The following is a 21,693-nucleotide window of genomic DNA, read 5'->3' on the forward strand; positions in this document are numbered from 1 at the left end:
AGAGGGAAGAAAGGCCAACTTCTCTGCCCACTCAACTTTTGTTCCCAATCTCCCTGATGTTTTGTTCCCCTATCTACCAACTGCTCAAGAAATCTACCTCCTGCTGGATCCAGTGAGCCTAAAATCCTCAACAAATTCCCTTAGGCCCTCACCTGCCACAACTACTTAGCTACCAGACCTCTGTCCCCCTCCACACATGCCAAGATTTCTTGCCAAGGAGTTGTTTCTTGACAATCTGTCCAATGTCGGCTATTTCTAAAGAATACGTCATTAGATAAAAACTTCAAGATTGATACCTTCCTACAGAACCACTTTGCAGAAGAGCATACTGTTGGTCTGTTAAGAACAGAGAGCAGAAAAGCTAACACTTACATCTGTCAAGCTCTGGAAAATTAAGCTGAAAAACAGATCTGAACAAGTGAGATCTCACTGTTTAGGTTTTACTGCCCAATATGGTAGGCACATGTGACTACTAAGCTTGTAAAATGTGGTTGGTCCAAGTTGATATGTATTGTAAATGCAAAATGTACCAGATTTGGAAGACTTAGTAGAAAAAATATGTTAAATATCACATTCATAATTTTTATATCAATTACTTGTTAAAATTATATTCTAGATGTATTGGGTTAAACAAAATATATTAAAATTAATTTCATCTATTTCTTCTTACTTTTTTAAACGTGGCTCTTAGAAAATTATAAAATTACACATATGGCTTGCATTATATTTCTATAGAAGAACATTTAAAAATATTTTTTTTAAAGATTTGTCTATTTATTTTAGAGAAAGAGAGAGAGAGCATGAACAGGGGGAGAAACAGAAGAAGAGGGAGAGGAAGAGAATCTCAAGCAGACTCCTTGCTGAATGCAGAGCCTGACCTGAGGCTCCACAGAGGGCTCAATGTAGGGCTCACCTCAGGGCTTGATCATCCTACCCTGAGATCATGATCTAAGCCAATATCAAGAGTCAGATACTTAATAAACTGAGTCACTCGGGCTCTATAGGAGAGTATTATAGAAGAGTATTAATCTGGACTTTCCTCATAGTTGTTTCTCATTCACAAATTTATCACAGGAACACTCTCTGATAATAACATCAGATGATATGGTAACTTCAATAGCAGCTTCTCACTCACTCAGTTTCATACCCATGTATGCTATTCAATTTACCTCCAAATGCATTTCCTTTACAATATTCTGTGTTTGCTTTTGGATGGTTATGAGTTTAGAATTTCTCATATATTTTAAATGATCCTTTTAGCCACTTTATTAATTTAATTTTCATATTTTTGGTAACCATATCAAACAAAAATTTAAGATGAGTTGAAGGATGATGGCTGTTAATGCAGCTAAGAAATGCTTTTCTTTCTTCTTCCTTGCTGAAGTATCAGCTTTTCATGGTGGTCACTCTTGCTCTAGTTTTTCAACCTACAGCCAAGCCAACGCTAGTGAATGGCTGGGCCAAAGCCAAAGACACCATTAATAAAAGAAAACTAGAGAGCAAAATGCCTTATGAACATTGATGTAAAAATCCTCAACAAAATAGACTAGCAAACTGAGCTCAGCAGCACGTTAAAAAGATTATAGACCATGACCAAGTGGGATTTATTCTTGGAATGCAAAGGTGGTTCAAACATACAAAATTGAATCAATGTAAACCACATTAGCAAAAAGGGAAGAAAACTGCATGATCATCTCAATTGATGCAGAAAATTCATTTGACAAAATTCAATGCCCTTTCATGATAAAAACACTCAACAAACTAGGAATTGGAGGAAGTTTCCTCATTAAGGTAAAGGCCGTATATGAAAAACCCATAGCTAACACCACACTCAATGGTGAAAGACAGTAACCTTTTCTCCTAAGATCAAGAACAATAGAAGGATGCCTGTTTTCACCGTTTCTATTCAACATAGTTCTGGAAGTTCTAGCCAGAGCAATTAGACAAGAAAAAGAAACAAAAGTTATCGAAATTGGAAAGAAAGAAGTAAAATTTTCTCTCTTCACAGATGACATCTTACCTGTGTAAAACCCTAAAGATTCTATACACAACCAAAACAGTTAGAGCTAATAAATGAATGTAGCAAATTTGCAAGATGCAAAGTCAACAGACAAAAATCATTTGAATTTCTATATGCTGGCAATGAACAGCCTCAAAAGGAAATTAAGAAGACTATTCCATTTGGGGTGCCTGTGTGGCTTCATTGGTTAAGCATCTGTCTTTGGTTCAGGTCATGATCGCAGGGTCCTGGGAAGCCACATCTGGCTTTCTGCTCAGTGGGGAGTCTGCTTCTTCCTCTACCACTCGCCCTGCTCATACTCTTTCTCTATGTCAAATAAGTAAATAAAATCTTTTTTTAAAAAAGAAAAGATATTCATTCATAATAGTATCAAAAAGAACAAAATACTTAGGAATAAACTTAAACTAAGGAGGTGAAAGACTTGTACATTGAAAACTATAAAATGTTGCTGAAAGAAATTAAAGAAAACTCAAATAAATGGAAAGACATCCCATATTCATGCATCACAAGCCTTACTACTGTTAATACGTCAGTACTATCAAAAGCAATCTATAGGTTCAATAAAATGTCTATCAAAAACCCCACAGTGTGTTTTGCAGAAATAGAAAAACACATCCAAAAATTCATGTGGAATTTCAAGGGATCCTAATAACCAAACAACCTTGAAAAAAGAACCAAGTTAGAGGACTCACACTCTGATTTCAAAAATTACTTCAACACTATAATAATCAAAACAGTGTTGTACTAGCATAAAGGCAAATATATGAACTACTGGGATAAAATAAAAATATGAACAAAGAAACAAATCCTCACATATATGATCACTAGAATTTCAATAAGAGTTCCAAGACTGTTCAATGGGGAAAGGACATAGTTTTGTTTGTTTGTTTTTAACAAACAGTGTTGAGGAAACTGGGTATCCACATGCAAAAGGATGAAGTTGGACCCTTATCTTACCATATACAAAAATTCACTCAAAATGGGTCAAAATGAAAAATATATTAAGTGAAATATACCAGACATAACAGAACATAAACTGCATGATTATACTTATACAAAGTAACTAGAACAGTCAAATTTATAGAGACAAAGTAGGAGAATGGCTGCCAGGGGCACTGGGGAGTTATTGATTAATGGGTACAATTTCCATTTGGGATGATTAAAGAGCTCTTCAAATGGACAGGGGTGATGATTTCACAACATTGTAAATGTATTTAATGCTACTGAACTGTACATTTAAAAACAACTGGAGGAGCGCCTGGGTGGCTCAGTGGGTTAAGCGACTGCCTTCGGCTCGGGTCATGATCTCGGGGTCCTGGGATCGAGTCCCGCATCGGGCTCTCTGCTCAGCGGGGAGTCTGCTTCTCCTTCTGACCTTCCCTCTCTTATGCTCTCTCTCCCTCATTCTCTCTCTCATAAACAAATAAAATCTTTAAAAAATAAAAAATAACAAAAAATAAAAACAACTGGAATGGTAAGCTCAATGTTATGTATATTTTACCATCATAATAATATAAAAAGAAGAAATGGGGGACTTCTGGGTTGCCAAGGGCTAATGATATCTACTTCTATTAGTTTGGGTTCCATAGAGAAACAGAACCAATAGGGTACACATGGAGAAAGAAATTTATTATGAGGAATTGGCTCACATGATTATGGAGGCTGAGAAGCCCCACGATCTGCCATCTGCAAACTGGAGACCCAAGGAAAGCAAGTGATATAATTCAGTCCATGTCCGAAGCCCTGAGAATCAGGGGGACCCAATGATGTAAACCCCAGTACCAGGCTTGGAGAGGACCAGTAATTAGCTAAATTACTCAGGCAGAAGAAGAAGGTATATTCTCTCTTCCTCCATGTTTCATTCTACTTGGGCCCTCAGTGGATGGGAGGATGTCTACCCTTATTGGGGAGGACAACCTGCTTTACTGATTCCACCAATTCGAATGTTAATCTCAGAAATACCATCACAGAACACCCAGAATAGTGTTCAGCCAAATAGCAGGGTATCCGTGACCCAGTCAAGCTGACACATAAAACTAACACCACAAGCCTATGCCCTTGTCAACTTAGCACCCATACACGTCTCCTTAAACCATAGTTGATCTCCAAATAAAAGAAATGGATCATAATTCTGCCTAACATGATACAACTCTACTCCATACAACTGAAAAAGCACTAACCACTTCCCCCAAAAAGGAAATAAAATCCTTGAGGGATGTTTGCTCTTTTCCTTGATGTTCTGTCATTTAACTACTATGATATAAAATTAATAGTACTTAGATACAACAATACAGTCAATACATTATATGTTATATAATAAAGGAACAAGACAGGAAAGAAAACAAAGATATTTGCTTCATATATATACATACAGAAATGTATTCATAACAAAATAAGAAGGAAATACTCATGACAATTATAGTCCTTAAGGTATAATTGATCACATGGTCATTTCTGGTATACCCACTACACATTCTGTAGTCTCTTTGCCTTCAGCCAGCACCTCAGCTGGTCATGGTTTACCTGGTGGAGTGACCCAAACCTATATTCCTGAAGGGTCTATGCCGTTAGTAATTCTGGCTGGATTGGGTTGTTGTAGTTTTTCATTGACCTTAATCACAGGCCATGGTAATATTAAGAGATGTTCCTGAGGATCTCCTGTATTCTAGACATACTTTTCCTTACCTCCATTGTGTCATAACAGTCCAATATCCTCTTTGTAGCCGGGATCAGTCACTCAGCCAGCACAGTAACTCCCTTCTTTGCCTGTTTATTCAGAGGCATGAGGAGCACAAAGTGACTGGCTGGCAGTCTTAACCTCTAGCTCAATGAAATCATTGTTGTAACTCCTGGTGGAAGCACTTCTCCCTCTCAAACTAAGACTATGCAGACCAGGGGCACCTGGGTGGTTCAATTCGTTAAGCATCTGCCTTCTGCTCAGGCCACAATACTCAAGTCCTGCATCAGTCCTTGTTCAGTGGGTTGCCTGTTTCTCCTTCTGTCTCTCTGCCACTCACCCTGCTTGTGTGCTCTCTCTCTTTCTCTCTCTCTCAAATAAATGAATATTATTTTTAAAAAGGCAATGAAGGGGTACCTGGGTGGCTCAGTGGGTTAAGCCTCTGCCTTCGATTCTGGTCATGATCCTGGGGTCCTGGGATCGAGCCCTGCATTCAGCTCTCTGCTCAGCAGGGAGCCTTCCCCCTGTCTCTCTCTGCCTACTTGTGATCACTATCTGCCAAATAAATAAAATCTTAAAAAAAAAAAAGACTATGTAGACCAGTAGAGCAGGATATCATGGGGAAAGAAAGCAAAAACTTTGGTAGTGGGTCATTAGGAGTAATAGTGAGTGATGCCAGTCCCATTTTAATCCCTTGATTCCTGAAATCATGAATGCTGGCTATAGGAGAAAAAGCAGCTTATATTGGACACTGATTCAGAGCACATACAGCCTTCTGGAGAACCTTGTCCCAACCCTGCAGGTATTGCCACCTTGCTGACACTGCAACAGAATCTCCAAAGGGCCATTCCATTGTTCTATCAAGCTAGCTCTTGCAGTATGGTAGGATATATGACAAGACCAGTGAGCATAAACTTTTCTATTTATACAGAGCAAGTAAGAATTTAGTAGGTTTCTTATCTACTTGACTTCTTGAAACACTAGTATCAACTAGCCAATGCCATAAGTCTTTACAAGTCAGACTATCCTGATTGCTGTTTTGAATCTGCTGTCCATTACAGTAACCATGCCCACCTCGCCTTTGGCGGTTAAATGCAGCCACTTGACCCCTGTGACCCTTAGAGCCATTACTTCCATTAGAAATTCCACATACTCGGAAAACCCAAAAGACTCCTCTCCAAAACTGCTACAACTTGTATAGGAATTCAGTAAAGTATCAGGATATAAAATCAATGCACAGAAATCAGATGCATTTCTCTACACCAACAACAAGACAGAAGAAAGAGAAATTAAGGAGTCAATCCCATTTACAATTGCACCCAAAACCATAAGATACCTAGGAATAAACCTAACCAAAGAAGCAAAGAATCTATACTCAGAAAACTATAAAGTACTCATGAAAGAAATTGAGGAAGACACAAAGAAATGGAAAAATGTTCCATGCTCCTGGTTTGGAAGAATAAATATTGTGAAAATGTCTATGCTACCTAAAGCAATCTACACATTTAATGCAATTCCTATCAAAGTACCATCCATTTTCTTCAGAGAAATGGAACAAAAAATCCTAAAATTTATATGGAACCAGAAAAGACCTCAAATAGCCAAAGGAATATTGAAAAAGAAAGCCAAAGTTGGTGGCATCACAATTCCAGACTTCAAGCTCTATTACAAAGCTGTCATCATCAAGACAGCATGGTACTGGCACAAAAACAGACACATAGATCAATGGAACGGAATAGAGAGCCCAGAAATAGACTCTCAACTCTATGGTCAACTAATCTTCGACAAAGCAGGAAAGAATATCCAATGGAAAAAAGACAGCCTCTTCATAAATGGTGTTGGGAAAATTGGACAGCTACATGCAGAAAAATGAAATTGGACCATTTTCTTACACCACACACGAAAGTAGACTCAAAATGGATGAAGGACCTCAATGTGAGAAAGGAATCCATCAAAATCCTTGAGGAGAACACAGGCAGCAACCTCTTCAACCTCAGCCACAGCAACATCTTCCTAGGAACATCGCCAAAGGCAAGGGAAGCAAGGGCAAAAATGAACTATTGGGATTTCATCAAGATCAAAAGCTTTTGCACAGCAAAGGAAACAGTTAACAAAACCAAAAGACCACTGACAGAATGGGAGAAGATATTTGCAGACGACATATCAGATAAAGGGCTGGTGTCCAAAATCTATAAAGAACTTAGCAAACTCAACACCCAAAGAACAAATAATCCAATCAAGAAATGGGCAGAAAACATGAACAGACATTTCTGCAAAGAAGACATCCAGATGGCCAACAGACACATGAAAAAGTGCTCCATAGCACTCGGCATCAGGGAAATACAAATCAAAACCACAATGAGATATCACCTCACACCAGTCAGAATGGCTAAAATTAACAAGTCAGGAAACGACAGATGCTGGCGAGGATGTGGAGAAAGGGGAACCCTCCTACGCTGTTGGTGGGAATGCAAGCTGGTGCAGCCACTCTGGAAAACAGCATGGAGGTTCCTCAAAATGTTGAAAATAGAACTACCCTATGACCCAGCAATAGCACTACTGGGTATTTACCCTAAAGATACAAACGTAGTGATCCGAAGGGGCATTGCACCTGAATGTTTATAGCAGCAATGTCCACAATAGCCAAACTATGGAAAAAACCTAGGGAATGGATAAAGAAGATGTGGTATATATACACAATGGAATACTATGCAGCCATCAAAAGAAATGAAATCTTGCCGTTTGTGATGACATGGATGGAACTAGAGGGTATCATGCTTAGCGAAATAAGTCAAGCAGAGAAAGACAACTATCATATGATCTCCCTGATATGAGGAAGTGGAGATGCAACATGGGGGGATTAAGGGGGTAGGAGAAGAATAAATGAAACAAGATGGGATTGGGAGGGAGATAAACCATAAGTGACTCAATCTCACAAAACAAACTGAGGGTTGCTGGGGGGAGGGGGGTTGGGAGAAGGGGTGTAGGGTTATGGATATTGGGGAGGGTATGTGCTATGGTGAGTGCTGTGAAGTGTGTAAACCTGGCAATTCACATACGTGTACCCAGGGGGATAAAAATATATTATATGTTTATAAGAAATAAAAAATTTAAAAAAAAAAGAAATTCCACATACTCATCGATGTAACTGTAAAGATCCACAGGAAGAACTAATTAATTAAGTCCCTCTTGGCCCTCACTTGCAGCGTAACTAAGAGAATTTTAGAGATTTCAATTTAAATGTGACTGGGGGACATAAAGATCTCAGACCAGTAGAGTTGATTCCAGTTTCCGAAGTACACACCAAATACCAATGAGGTTTCAGTGGAGATGGGACAGTTAACACCAACTACAGTTCATTCCCATAGACAGAGGGTCCCTCTCTAAGTGAGGAAATATTGGCAGCATATCTGAAACTATAGAGTCAAAAAGAAGGGGCTTAGAACATATGTTGTGATCTTAGGAGGATGCTACCTCTAGGGGAAAGAAAGCATTCTGAAAGGTGGAGATCCTGGGAAAGAAGAAGACAACTAAAGATGAGCCTTCTACTGAGACAAGATAATATCAATAAATCAGAGGACAGACAATAAAGGCACATTTATTAAAGAAACTACTTCACTACAGCAGCAGAAGAGGAAGGTCTTGAACTAAGAAACCTGGTAAGATATACTAATTCTTCCATTCTTCTTCATTGGATCACCTGCTACAACTGTTCCAAGAACAGCATCTAAGATATTTAGTGAAAAATTCTAGGGTACAGTACAACAAAACTGAGGATAAGGGTGGAAGGATATTTCAGTAATGTAATATGCTCTGACAAAGGAAAAATAAAACACAGCTAAACAAGGCTGAAGATGTGAGAGAGAAAGGGAAGAGTAGGATCAGCTCATTGATTGACATGTAAGTGACAAAGGAGAGCCAAGGATTATTACATATAGAGGCAAAAATCAGAAACCTCAGTAAGGTAAAAAATGAACTGGATGCATTATATATAGTATCACTAGAAAGGGAACCACTTGAATACAAGTCCCAATATGTAATTACTAAAAGAAATGTTTACAAATTTTAAATTTAAAAAGTCTACATAGTAAAAAGATACAGTAAATATAGAAAGTTTCAGTAAATGTACACACGATGAAATAAGAAATTATGACAATGCTAACACCAAAGATGAGTCCATGTTAATGTAAATAAATGAATAAATTGAAAATCTGATAATAAAAAGGATTGTTTACATAGGCTCAAAATACTTTCCCACAAAATACTAATTAGTTTTAAAGAGGAAAAGTAATTTTACACTGAAGAAACCTGGGACATACCACTCTTTTAAATTATTTGTTTGCTTGCTTGCTTGCTTTTAGAGAGAGAAAGGGGGAGGACAGAGGGAGAGAATTTTTTTTTTTTTAAGATTTTATTTTTTTCGAGAGTGAAAGCAAGCAGGGAAGGGCAGGGAGAGGGAGAAAGAACCTGAAGCAGACTCCAAACCCAGAATGGAGCTCAGTGTAGGGTTTGAGCTCACAACCTTGAGATTATGACCTGAGCCAAAACTAAGAGTCAAGGGCTCAACGGATTGAGCCACCCAGGTGCCCTGGAACATACCACTTTAATCAGGGGATCATAATGAATATCACCAGTGGCAGAATAAACTGATTTCACCTGATAGTACAAAATAACTCATGAAATTCAAGAAAACACTGAGAAACTGTTTGAATTGATTGCAGAAGCAAAGAGACTGGAGAACCAAATTCAACATGTGGATTCAACAGCTGGATTGTCTTTTCAAATAAAGATAATTTCGGGAACAGCTGGAAAATTTGGGGGTCTGAGGATTATACAGTGGTTAGCTTTCTGGTTTTGATGACTGCATTGTGGTCAGATGAAAATGTCTGTAGGGAAAATACACCAAGTGCCCACTAAGGGGATAAGGCAACATGTCGGCATTTTACTATCAAGGGGGTTCAGGAAAAAAGTTCCTTTTGTACTTGCAACTTTTCTGAATAGTTGAGATCGTCTCAAAGTAAATAATAAAAATAAGAAGAAAACCCTGAGAAAGAAAAGTGACAAGGCAGGGTTAGCTTTACCATATAGCCTTGACAAATACAACTGTATGGCTCTGGTACACGAATAGACACACCAATTCTAAGGAAGAGAATTCAGAAGTACATAAACACAATGTCTCACATCACTGACAAGATGAATTTACTAATAAATGAATGAAACAACCAGATAACCAGGTGAGAAAAGATAAATTTGGATTCCTATTTGTTTGTATATACCAGAACAAACTCCAAATCAATCAGAGTGAAATGGAGGCAGGTGGGGGGGGGGTTGGGAAACCCCATAAGTAAAAACTAAAAAACACATAGGTGAATTCTTTTATAGATTAAAATTAGAAAGTCTAACTATAACTCAAAACAAGAAGCAACGTAAGATTAATAGAATTCCACCTCCAAAATATAAAGCTTTCTTTTGGGGTGCCTGGGTGGCTCAATGGGTTAAGCCTCTGCCTTCGGCTCAGGTCATGATCTCAGGGTCCTGGGTTCAAGCCCTGCGTCAGGCTCTCTGCTCTGCAAGGAGCCTGCTTTCCCTTCTTTCTCTGCCTGTCTCTCTGCCTACTTGTGATCTCTGTCAAATAAGTAAATAAAGTCTAAAAAAAAAAATTATCTTTCATGGCAAAAAGCACCAGAAGCAAATGACAAACAAGAATATATTTGGCACATTATACCATAGAGAGTCTCCCTAAAATATAGAAAACTCTTAAGACAAAATAGAACCTGTTCAGAAATAAAATGGGCAAAAGACATGAACACACAATTCACAGAGAAGTTCAAATGGCCTTAAATATATGAAAAATAAAAAATATGTTGATGTTTTATCCATCAACCAACAGTATTTACCATACCTTCCTATCTATCTATAATCTATCTATCTACCCACACACACATTTTGAACTATTTGGGTAAAATGTCATGTCTGAAACCTGTTTGAATATATGCTAATAACAAAAAATGGTGGAGTATCAATCAAATGTGATTAGCAAACTGCCATGAATAATTGGTTCTAGAGAGATACATGAAAGTTCATTATACTACTCTTGTTTTTGAACTTTTGGACATTTGCATAATAAAAAGTTAAAAAAATAGGAATGACTTGAAGTAACTAATAAAGAATCTATACAATGAAGTATTATGCAGCCATAAACAAAGAAGAGCCTCAAAAGCTACAAGTTACAGGACCTTAACTGGATAGGAGTGCAAAAATAAGGAAAAGGCCATCTAGAGTTCATGAAAGACTGGATTTTAGATGAAATCAGATGATTATTAACTTCTTAGGTATGCTAATGATTTCATCATTCAGGATGAACTAGGTTATGCTACAGTAATAAAGAACCCAGACTCTTAGTGGCCTAAAACAAAGGTTTATTTCTTACCCCTGTTGTGTAGCTGTTTTGTAAGTTTGATGCCCCCAAGCTACTGTTCTTCATACAGGAGTAATTGTGCATTTCCTTTAAGAACAAGAGGGACGCTTACTGATTGGGGTAGGTGGTTTAGAGTGTGATTCTTCTACCTTCTGCAACAGAATCTCCAAAATATTGTTAAATGCAAACGCTTCTGGAAGTTGCTTTCTGTTACCCATTCTACTATTTTACAAAAGTTGCTGTGCAAAGGGTATTTTACTTCCTTAGAAATAACTAAAGTAGCACTAATGTGTTTATACAAACAGAAGAAATTAGTGTTTTATTTTCTTAGAAGACAAGTAGTATGGTATATATGCTGTTCTTCAGATATTCAGTGATTTTAGATTACAGTTAGTCTTTTTCTAGAGCCAGATTTCTAAAGCTTATAGATATGTATTTTTAAAAAATAGGTTCTACATTTTAACTAACCAAAACATGTTAATGCCATCTGGAACTACGGCATGAAAATGCCAACAAAATAGCTAAAACTTGGCCAATAAAAATGGATCAATACCACTACTCTACCAAGCCTGTAACTGCTTTCAATAGTTTTGCAAATTAACAGAATTTCATCCAACTTAGAAGGCCAACTGAAAATTTTTCAGTACTCTCAAACTGACCTGGGGAAAAAAAAAAAAAGAGGTCCAAAAAGGCTATTTGAGTGAACAAAATGCAGAATGCTGGCAACACTGAGCACTGGTGAGGATGTAGAACAACAGGAACTCTCTCATTCACTGCTTGTGGGAAATGGAGCAACCACTTTGGAAGACAGTGTGGCAGTTTCTTACAAATTGAACATGCTCTTACTACATACAACCCAGTGATTACACTCCTTGGTATCTACCCAGAGGAGCCAAAAATTTTATCCACACAAAAACCTGCACACAGATATTTAAAGCCAACTTTATTCACAATTGCTGTAACTTGGAAGCAAGCCAGGTGTCCGACAATAGGTGAATGAACAAACTATTTATCCAGACAATGCAATGTACATCCAGACGTTGGAATATTACTCAGTACTAAAAAATGAATGAGCTATCAGGACATGAAAAAACAGAACCTGATATGCATCTATTAAGTAAAAGACATTGATCTGAAAGGCCATACACTATATGATCCCTACTATGTGACACTCTAGAAATGGTAAAACTATGGAGACAATATAAAGATCAGTGGTTGCCAGGGGCTTGAGGATAGGGTGGGATTAATAGGCAGTGAACAGTGGATTTTTGGGCCATGAAAAATACCCTGTATGATACTATAAAGGTCATTACACAGTGTCCAAAACCCACAGAATATACATTAACAAGAATTGAACCCTAAGGTAAACTATGGACTTGGGGTGAATATGATGTGTTAGTGCAGGTTCATCAATTTTAACAAATGTACTACTCTGGTGGGGTATATAAGAAATTTCTGGACCTTACCTCAATTTTGTGGTGAACTTAAAACTTCTCTTAAAAAAAAAAAAGTCTTCAAAGAAAAAAGGAGGGGTTCCCTGATACTAACCCCCTGCCCTGCTACTCTACCAAGTAAAGAGAATTTTAACAACAACAAAATAGACTTCCCTCCATCTTTATTTAGTTAGGGTTCCCTGAGCTACTTCTGGCCTAGCTAACCTTTCAAAACCACTTCCATATAAACTCTTTCCTGAAAGTCATTTTCTTCATCATGTTTATCTCCCGATCTACATTTTACCTTGAATTACATGTATATATTCACCGGACACTGCCTTCCATTATCAACTATATCTGCTGTACCTTTTAGCCCACTATGCCTATTTTAATATTTTGGAAATTATTTTTATACATTGTTACTTATCAACATTGTCAACCTTTTGGAAAATGACTTGCTTAAACCTTATAGTGTTATGATTAGTATAATGTACAGGTCCATTTGCCTAAGTGAGGAAAGAAAAAACCAATCACAACTTGATCCTGTTTGTTGTTTTTTTTTTTTAAAAGAAAAACATCCAAAGTAAAATATGAACATTTAATTACCTTTAAATAATATGTAATAATTTACATGCTATACATTCCCAAATACACTGAATGTAAATTTTTCTAAGACATATACATAATCCGCTTTTTGCCAACATATACCCCGTAGGTCACTTAAGATGTTAACTGACTTCTCAGTCCATGTGTGAGCACATAAACACACATGTATATGCCTGAAGTTGAAGATACTAAACAACAACAAAAAAAACACTTGAATATAAGAAGTCTGCCATGGAAGATTCTAAAACCATAATCAGTAACTAGAACCAAGTAACAAGGCACAAAAGTTTCCCTTTGTGGTCACAAAGATTAAGATTCCTGTCCCAGTGCTTAAGTATGGAAATAGGCTTGGCTAAATCACAAACTATATTTTATGGTACATTTCTGTTACTGTTTAAAAAGAAGTATTTTTCTTATTACATAATACATTACACAAAAGCATTGGAAAAATAAACAGATTAGTTAAGTTCTCATACAATAAAGCTTTTTTTCCATTTGAAAAAGATATTTATGCTCAAAACTAATATAATAGATATAAGTACAGTAAAAAGAAGCATTAGGGATTCTACCCAGGTTTCCTACTACTCCTGAATCATACCTCTTGCCAGTCATGTTACTTAAACCTTCAATTTTAAAGCCAGCTGGGTGATACCATCAATTGCATGTGAATTGTTGTTTTTTTTTTTTTTTTTTGCCTTATTATTATTTTTTTTGGTCATTTAAAGATATGTTACTAGCACACAGAACAGTTAATTTAACATGGCAAAATGAAACTTTTCCTAGCATTTAAGTTGTTTTTGCTAAACATTAACTTTGTACTAGGCTATTCTTAATTTTCCTTTTTTATTCCTATGTTAACGGAGAAAAAAAAAATGTTCCACATAGAAATGGCTGCTTTAAAATTCATGCAACCAAGCAAAATCTAAACTATCAGTACTTCCCTTTTTTAACCCCCAAATTTGGGGGGAACGGAGTTTGTTCTAGGAAGAGCAACTCACTGAAAGATAAAACAGTATGTGTGTGTGTATACACACACATTCTTCATTTCTTCTAAGAACAGTTTTAGAGCCTTAGCTTTTTAAAGTTACACTGTTATCCAAAGAATAAAGCCAACTGAAGCCACCAAGTAAGAATTAAAAGGATGCAGTAATCCATACATAAAAGATACTCAAATATGTTTATACATATTCAAAATATCAATAATCTAAGTTGTAAATAATGTTATCAAAGGTAGTACTGCATAAACTGTAATCAGAATAAAACCTTCAGTTTCGTTAATTTTGAATATGGACGTGGGAGGAGCTGACCATGAACTTAACAATGTACATGCACATCTGTTTCCACAGGAGTGTTGTAGCATGCAGCCCCCGTAGTAACGACATTGCAATTCTTTCGAAATTAACCAAAAGAAAAAAACCCAAAAAACCAAAACCTGCTCTTAGCTATAAAACTTAAGGGTAAAGAATAAACCGAGATTTTAAGGCTTTCTTAAAGTATTTTTCATGGCACTTCAACGTTAACATTACTAATAGGCAAAATATGTAAATACCCATAGTTACAGAGTTATATAATCAAAAGTACATGCCATGTCAATTATTAAGTAAGGGAGAATTTTGTCGAGTTTCATTTCCTGACAATTATAGTTAAGGAAGGCTATTCATGTTTGGCTGTAATTTTAACATATAAGTCATACAGAAATGTCAATTCACTAGTATACAGTGCAAATTGTGTTTTGAATGAATCCGCCACCACCACTCATTTCTTAAAGAACTGAAAGTCATTCTCTGCTGGAAATGCAATTAAACTGACTTATTTCTCTCATAAGAGCAGTTATTATCCTTTCTTCAACTATAAAGCTCTAAGATCATTACTTGACAAATTCCTTTTGGTCACGTGCACAGATCATTCTAACAAGAATCCACGTCTTGCATTACAGTCAGTCCAGAAAATACTCTGCGGATCTAACAGGTCATTCTGGCTCTGCGGATCTAACAGGTCATTCTGGCCACACCATACTCCAAGCTAACCACACCAGGTTCCGACTTGGAGAACTCTTCAGCATATTCCCTGTAACGATTATCTGCTGGGTTGCTGCCCTCTATAGTTCGAAGAGCGTGATTCACAGGCAACAGAGTTTGCTCCTTGAAACACAAGGAAGTTTTGAGGGTAGGTGATTCAGGATGAACTGAATGCAGTAACTCCTTGGTGAGAATTCCATCTGTTTGCTTCTTTTTACATTGCTTAATTTTCTAGAACAAATCCAAATTTGAAAACAATTACTAATTCCACACACTACATGTTCAACATAGCTTAGATGAAAGAAGAAACCATGCTTTTGTAAATGTTCTCTCTTTATGAATACAAAGTTAAATCTCAAGAAATAAAGTCTACTGCAGAAGAGTAAGATGGTTGAGAATCCTAATAGTTTACAACTTTTACAGTGGAAAATGGTTATTATGCTTGACTGCAAAAGATCATTAAGTCTTGATATTTAAAAAAGGCACAGATTACCTAGGAAGTATAAAAAGACAGTATTTTATAATAAAAGAAAGGTATATAAGACTTCACCCTGAATCATAATTGTATAATATAGCAAACACATACTTACTTATCTGAAGAACTTTCTTACATGGTTTTCTTACAATGATTTGTTAGGTGAACATAACCAGCTTTAGAACACAACAGAATTTTAAAATATTTTTAATTTTTTTTTTTAAGATTTATTTACATATTTTTGAGAGCAGGAGAGCAGGGGAGGGGCAGAGGGAGAGGAAGAGGGAGAATCTCAAGCAGACTCCCCACTGAGCGCAGAGCCCAACTCCGGGATTTATTTCACAACTGTGAGATCATGACCTGATTCGAAACCTAGAGTTGGACACTCAACTGACTGAGCCACCCAGGTGTCCCAACAGAATTTTTTTTCAAACAGAATCTAAGATTTTAAAAAGTATTCTTTGGCAGAGTATCATGCTCTCCAAATCCCTGGACTGATTTCTGGTCACTCTGCTTATATTTACCTATGTCTTAGATCTGCCTCTCTTTTTATACAACCCTCCTATCGTTTCCTCATGCAATCATTAATTACCTTCTTATGCAAGAGATGACTAAGGAACAGCCCCGCCTGACAGGCAGACACGACAGTGAGTTATCCAACTGTCTAGGATTTTTAAAGTACGTACTCACTGATCCTTTTTGTTTATATGTGATGACAGAGAAAAAAATTACAAGAAAGTCTTACTGTGGAGAGAAACTTTTTAAACAAGATACAAAAGAAGGTATAAAACAAAAAGACTGATCAATCTGACTGCATTAAAATTCATAACATCTATGGCGCCTGGGTGGCTCAGTGGGTTAAAGCCTCTGCCTTCGCCTCAGGTCATGATCCCAGCGTCCTGGGATCGAGTCCTGAATCAGGCTCTCTGCTCAGCAGGGAGCCTGCTTCCTCCTCTCTCTCTGCCTGCCTCTCTGCTTACTTGTAATCTCTGTCTGTCAAATAAATAAATAAAATCTTAAAATAAATAAATAAATAAATAAATAAATAATAAAATTCATAACATCTATACAAAACATACCATACATAAAATGGAAAAGACGAGAACAAACTGAACAAAACCACTAGTGATATATATTTAGATATATATCTATATGTATCTATATATATATATCTAACAGAGAATTAATATCTGGTACTTTACTGTAAAGTAAAGAACTTTTACAGATCAATAAGGAAAAGGCAAATATACCAACAGAAAAATGAGTGGAGGTTTGAATAGGCCATTCAGAGAACAGGAAAAATGAAATGGCCCATAAATATTGAAAAGTCATTCAACTTCCTTTGTTATTATGGAAATCCAAAACTGAAAACCAGTTAAATGTTCTGTAGAGGCTGAACAGACTGTGATATATGCATATAAGAGAATTTTATATAGTAGTTATTAATAAAACACATGAGTTAAAGCTCTATGTATCAACAGGGATAAATTTCAAAACAATATGGATAAAATGAAGCATGACAGTATAACCATCTTTATATAGTTTCAAAACAGTTCTGTAAGCTGGGTGAGGGGTACATGGCCATTCATAATCAGCTGCTCTTTTATACCTTATAAAAATATATTCCTTTGAACTTCAATATAAAATAAAAATATTTCAAATCACATAAAATAGTATTATAAATTGTGGGTAAAAACATATATAGTAGAAGTAGAAAAATATGCACGGGAATAATTAACAACAAATTCAGCCCAAAGTAGATGGGGAGGGCTACAGAGGGGTAAATTTCTTCAAATATATTTCATTTCTTAGAACAAAAACATGAAAGATCTAAAGCGAGTATGATAAATGTTAAAATCTTACAAAGCTAGTGGTAGATTCCCCGGTATTTATTATGTTCATATCTCTACTTTTCTCTATACAGTTGGCCCCTGAACAACACAGGGGTTGGAGGAATCAACCCCCTCATGCAATAAAAAATCCACATATAACTTTTGATGCCCCCAAAATATAACTACTAATAGTCTACTGTTGACTGGAAACCTTACCAATAGCATAAACAGTCAATTGACACACATTTTTAAGTTGTATGTGTTAATACTGTATTCTCACAATAAAGTAAGTGAGAGAAAAAAACGTTACTAAGAAAATCACAAGAGAAAATAAGTACATTTATAGTACTGTACTCTATCGAAAAAAATCCACTTGTAAGTGGACCCGTGCATTTCAAACCTATGTTGTTCAAGGGTCGACTGTACTTCGAATACTTCAATGCTAAAATTCAGGGAAAGCAATTCAAACTAACCTGAAAGCAGAGGAGATCTGATTTTGAAACAGTCATGTACTTAGGAGGTTTCTATATATACAAATTTACACAGAGAACATAGGAAATACACTAATTTAATATTCCAAGTATATTACATTAGACGCTTCAGAATACTTACAGATTCCAAGTCTTTAATGTCTTTCTCTAACTGTTTATTTTGCTCATCCATATCCATAATTATATTAAACACGGACTGTCTAGGATGCAATGTTCGATCAAATTGGTGGTACATGTTTCTCCAAAACCTTTATGACAAAAACAAAAAACAACAACTCAATAAATTGTGTTTGAGAAAAATCAAGTATAAATACCTCAATGATGCCAACTTACTTAAAATTGAAAGATACTGTATTTGGCTCCAAAACTGAAAATTTCGGAGATTTAGAACTGTAGAGAGGATTTAAGTACTTCTTTTGGTCATCCAGGAGAAATGGCCACAGGGAGTAAGTCTTTTCCTTTAACCTTAATGTAATGAGAAAAACAAAGATCTTTTCCACAGATGCTAATATTTATTTTTATAAATCAGGCAATTGTTTCCCAAGATTTAAGTTTTAATTTTTCCTTCTCTTTGCAACCTAACCTCACCTTGGCTCTGAATTGTGTATTCTCCCTTTACTCCTTTCACTTATAAGGATGAAATAAATAAAACCATGTCTCTCTGAATATAACACAGGTCTACCATTCTCTCACAAGTATACACATTAATAGATTCCTTTCAACTCACAGTTTCATAAACATGGTCTCTTATACCTATTTCAAATCACCATACACATGTATACAGAGCAGACGCGGGTATCACTCTTTGGCCTCATTCTCTTAGCCCTATATCTGGGTTGTAGTAACATGTATTATTAAAGCAGGGATAAATTTAAGCGTGAGAGAGTAGCAAAAAGGGAATTAGGAAAAATCAGAATGTTATTCAACAGTAAAAAGATGCCAATCATACTGCAACTCTTAAGAGTAAGTGAAGTAAGTGGATAAAGGGTAGAATGGTTTAGATAGTATATTTACCAAATAAACATAAAATAGATAGGATTACGGGGAAAAATGGAGTTTGATCATTTTTCTATGACCCCTAAGATGACCAATAAATAAGTTCTTAAGAGAAAAACCACTAGGAAATAAGTGCTTTTATTATCATCTTCCTTTAGAAGAGGATGTGTGGCCCAGACTGAGACGAGTTATTCCTAAAAGAGCTCTGTACTCTTAACAGTCCTCTGGTCTGGGACGCCTGGATGGCTCAGTGGGTTAAAGCCTCTGCCTTTGGCTCAGGTCATGATCCCAGGGTCCTGGGATCGAGCCCCGCATCAGGGTTTCTACTCAACAGGGAACCTGCTTCCTCCTCTCTCTTTGCCTGCCTCTCTGCCCACTTAAATAAACTTAAAAAAAGAAAAAGAAAAAGAGTCCTCTGGTCCTAATTATGATACACTACTGTGATTTACTATAGCACAGAGCTAAAGTCTGAATGCTCTTGGATTTGTTCACCTCTGTCATACTCTTGTTCCAATTGTAATTCCCTTTACACATCTTTAGAATCTTCCAAGTGCTCTCAGTTCTGCCTTCAACTCTGCTGAGAGTTGAGAATATGTCGCTGTCTTCAAACTACTACCAGATTTAGCTTCTCTAATATGTCACTTGGACATTCAAGAATCTCTAACTGCTCTTTATTGACTTTTAAGAAATCTAAACTCAGAAACCCAACCTAAAAAAAATTTATATTTAATCACTTCTCACAGCTTTACCCCACATTTCCCTTGCATCAAAATTTAGCCAGAAACCTCTATTACCAAGACTGGTTAGGAAAGAAGAGGTATGCGACCCAACTCAGGGACAGACACACTACAGCCAACATAGATCTATTTTCCCCAAAGAATTATCTGCTTAGAAATGTGAGGAAAACTATAAGGCCTCATTTTACCTTAAAACCAACAGTTTTTAAATCCTTTACCAAACCTTAAAGCTTAGTGACCAATACTTTCTACGAAATGAAATAATGTTAAGATTTTTCTGTTCTAAATATATATGCAGAATAGAAAGGAGTAGGATGGTGGTTTCCAGGGTGTTGATAAGGTTTCTTGTTCTGGGTGCTGGTTACATAGATGGATGAATTTCAGATTTACTAAGCTTCACACTTACGCCATATCACTTTTCAGTATGTACGCTTCATTTCAAAACAAATTTTTAAAACGTGTTTTTACTATTAACCTCAGGATATGAGGGATAGAGGGTACTTAGCTTCAGAAATACCAGACAATAAAATCTTCACAATAAAATTAAGTTCTGTTATATACTGTTAAGATATTTTATTATATTCCACTATGATTTATGTTAGACTTCAACCAAGTAGGAAAAAAAGAGCCCATTTTATGCAAACTATCTTACTTGAGCTCTTCTCTTTCCTTCTGACAATTTCCAAGGAAGTTTCCAAACTGGCATGAATGAATATGTTCATGGATCTGAAGAAGAAACTCTTCATTGAATTCAAAGGCTTGTGGGAACTGTTCGGTCAAATGCCACACACACTCCAAGAACTGAGTAAACACCGGTGAGACTTCCTTTGGGTCACCATCCAAATGGCCACACCTAGCCCCCCAGAAAGTACAAGCTTTTAAAAATGCCTCTGAAAGAAGTCAATTATTCAGGTATTGTCAAATTTAAACACACACACACGAACCTAAAACTCAGTATCTACTATCATAAAAAAAGCATAATGTTTTTATTTGAAACAATTTAAATCTATGAGTTTTTCAACCACAACTTTAAGGGGTCTACTACCTTCTAAGTACCACAATCCAGACAAAAAGGAAGGTAATAAACTGCCACAAAAATTAACAAAGGTCTGAGAATTGAAAGAAATCACAGAAAAAAATTGAATCAGTTTTCATACAAAAACAAACAAACAAACAATAGCACGCTCACCTACGCAAGTTCATGAAGAACAGAAATATTTTGGCACTCTAAAACGGTTTTACAAAATATATAAATGTAAAACTATGACTCACCTCTCTGAAAACTTATGTCCAAAAGAGATCCAATCCTTTTCTATTAAAACCTTAATGAGAAAAAGCAAAATCCATTTTACAACTACTTTCAATTTCTTCTGTTTAAAATGGATTGAGTCCTATTATCTTAACAGCATTTACACTTTTAACTTATGGCTGCAAACAAAACAAACTTTTGTGTAATTACAGGCAAAAGATAGCAAGAACCTGGATTAGAGATTGGTATAACAAAGGGTAGAAATGACACTTAAAAGAAATACAGTAGTTCTTTGACTTAAATAATTTAGGTTGTATTTATTACATTTTAAGTGCAAACTACATGTTATAAAGTGCTAACACGTTTACATTTCTGTATGTCTAATGATGGTATCTGCATAGAAGAAGGCTAAGAAAATGTAAATCAGAATGTTAACAGTTAGCTGTGGGTGGTAGACTGGGGTGTATGCTTTAAACCTTTTGGCTTACTTGTACATTACTTACACAGTACTTACCAGAAAAAGAATGATAAAAACACCAATAAAAAGTGTATATTCAAATTCAGATGGTGATATCTAACCTCTTGAATGGACTATCTTTTTTTTTTTTTTTTTTAAAGATTTTATTTATTTATTTGTCAGAGAGAGAGTGAGCGAGAGCGAGCACAGGCAGACAGAGTGGAAGGCAGAGTCAGAGGGAGAAGCAGGCTCCCTGCCGAGCAAGGAGCCCGATGTGGGACTCT

At 36.2% G+C, this 21,693-nt stretch overlaps 1 protein-coding gene across 7 annotated transcripts in view; it reads right to left on the bottom strand.

Moving 5' to 3' along the window:
* Positions 1-13,132: 13,132 nt before the first annotated feature.
* Positions 13,133-21,693, bottom strand: part of MTMR6 (myotubularin related protein 6) — an 821,484-nt gene continuing 812,923 nt past the window's right edge. For 4 of the 7 annotated variants that reach the window (XM_082700195.1, XM_082700193.1, XM_082700192.1 and 1 more), the window contains 5 exons: positions 20,976-21,025; positions 20,356-20,556; positions 18,304-18,435; positions 18,092-18,218; positions 13,133-15,403 (listed from right to left, as the gene is read on the bottom strand). In XM_082700195.1, coding sequence (XP_082556321.1) covers positions 15,143-15,403; positions 18,092-18,218; positions 18,304-18,435; positions 20,356-20,556; positions 20,976-21,025 — 771 coding nt within the window. In that variant the 3' untranslated portion in view covers positions 13,133-15,142. The remainder of the gene's footprint in view (positions 15,404-18,091; positions 18,219-18,303; positions 18,436-20,355; positions 20,557-20,975; positions 21,026-21,693) is intronic. The other 3 variants (XM_082700198.1, XM_082700196.1, XM_082700197.1) reach the window with 1 other exon arrangement.

The sequence above is a fragment of the Mustela nivalis genome (assembly GCF_964662115.1).
Source record: "Mustela nivalis genome assembly, chromosome: 15".
Classification (NCBI taxonomy): Eukaryota; Metazoa; Chordata; class Mammalia; order Carnivora; family Mustelidae; genus Mustela; species Mustela nivalis.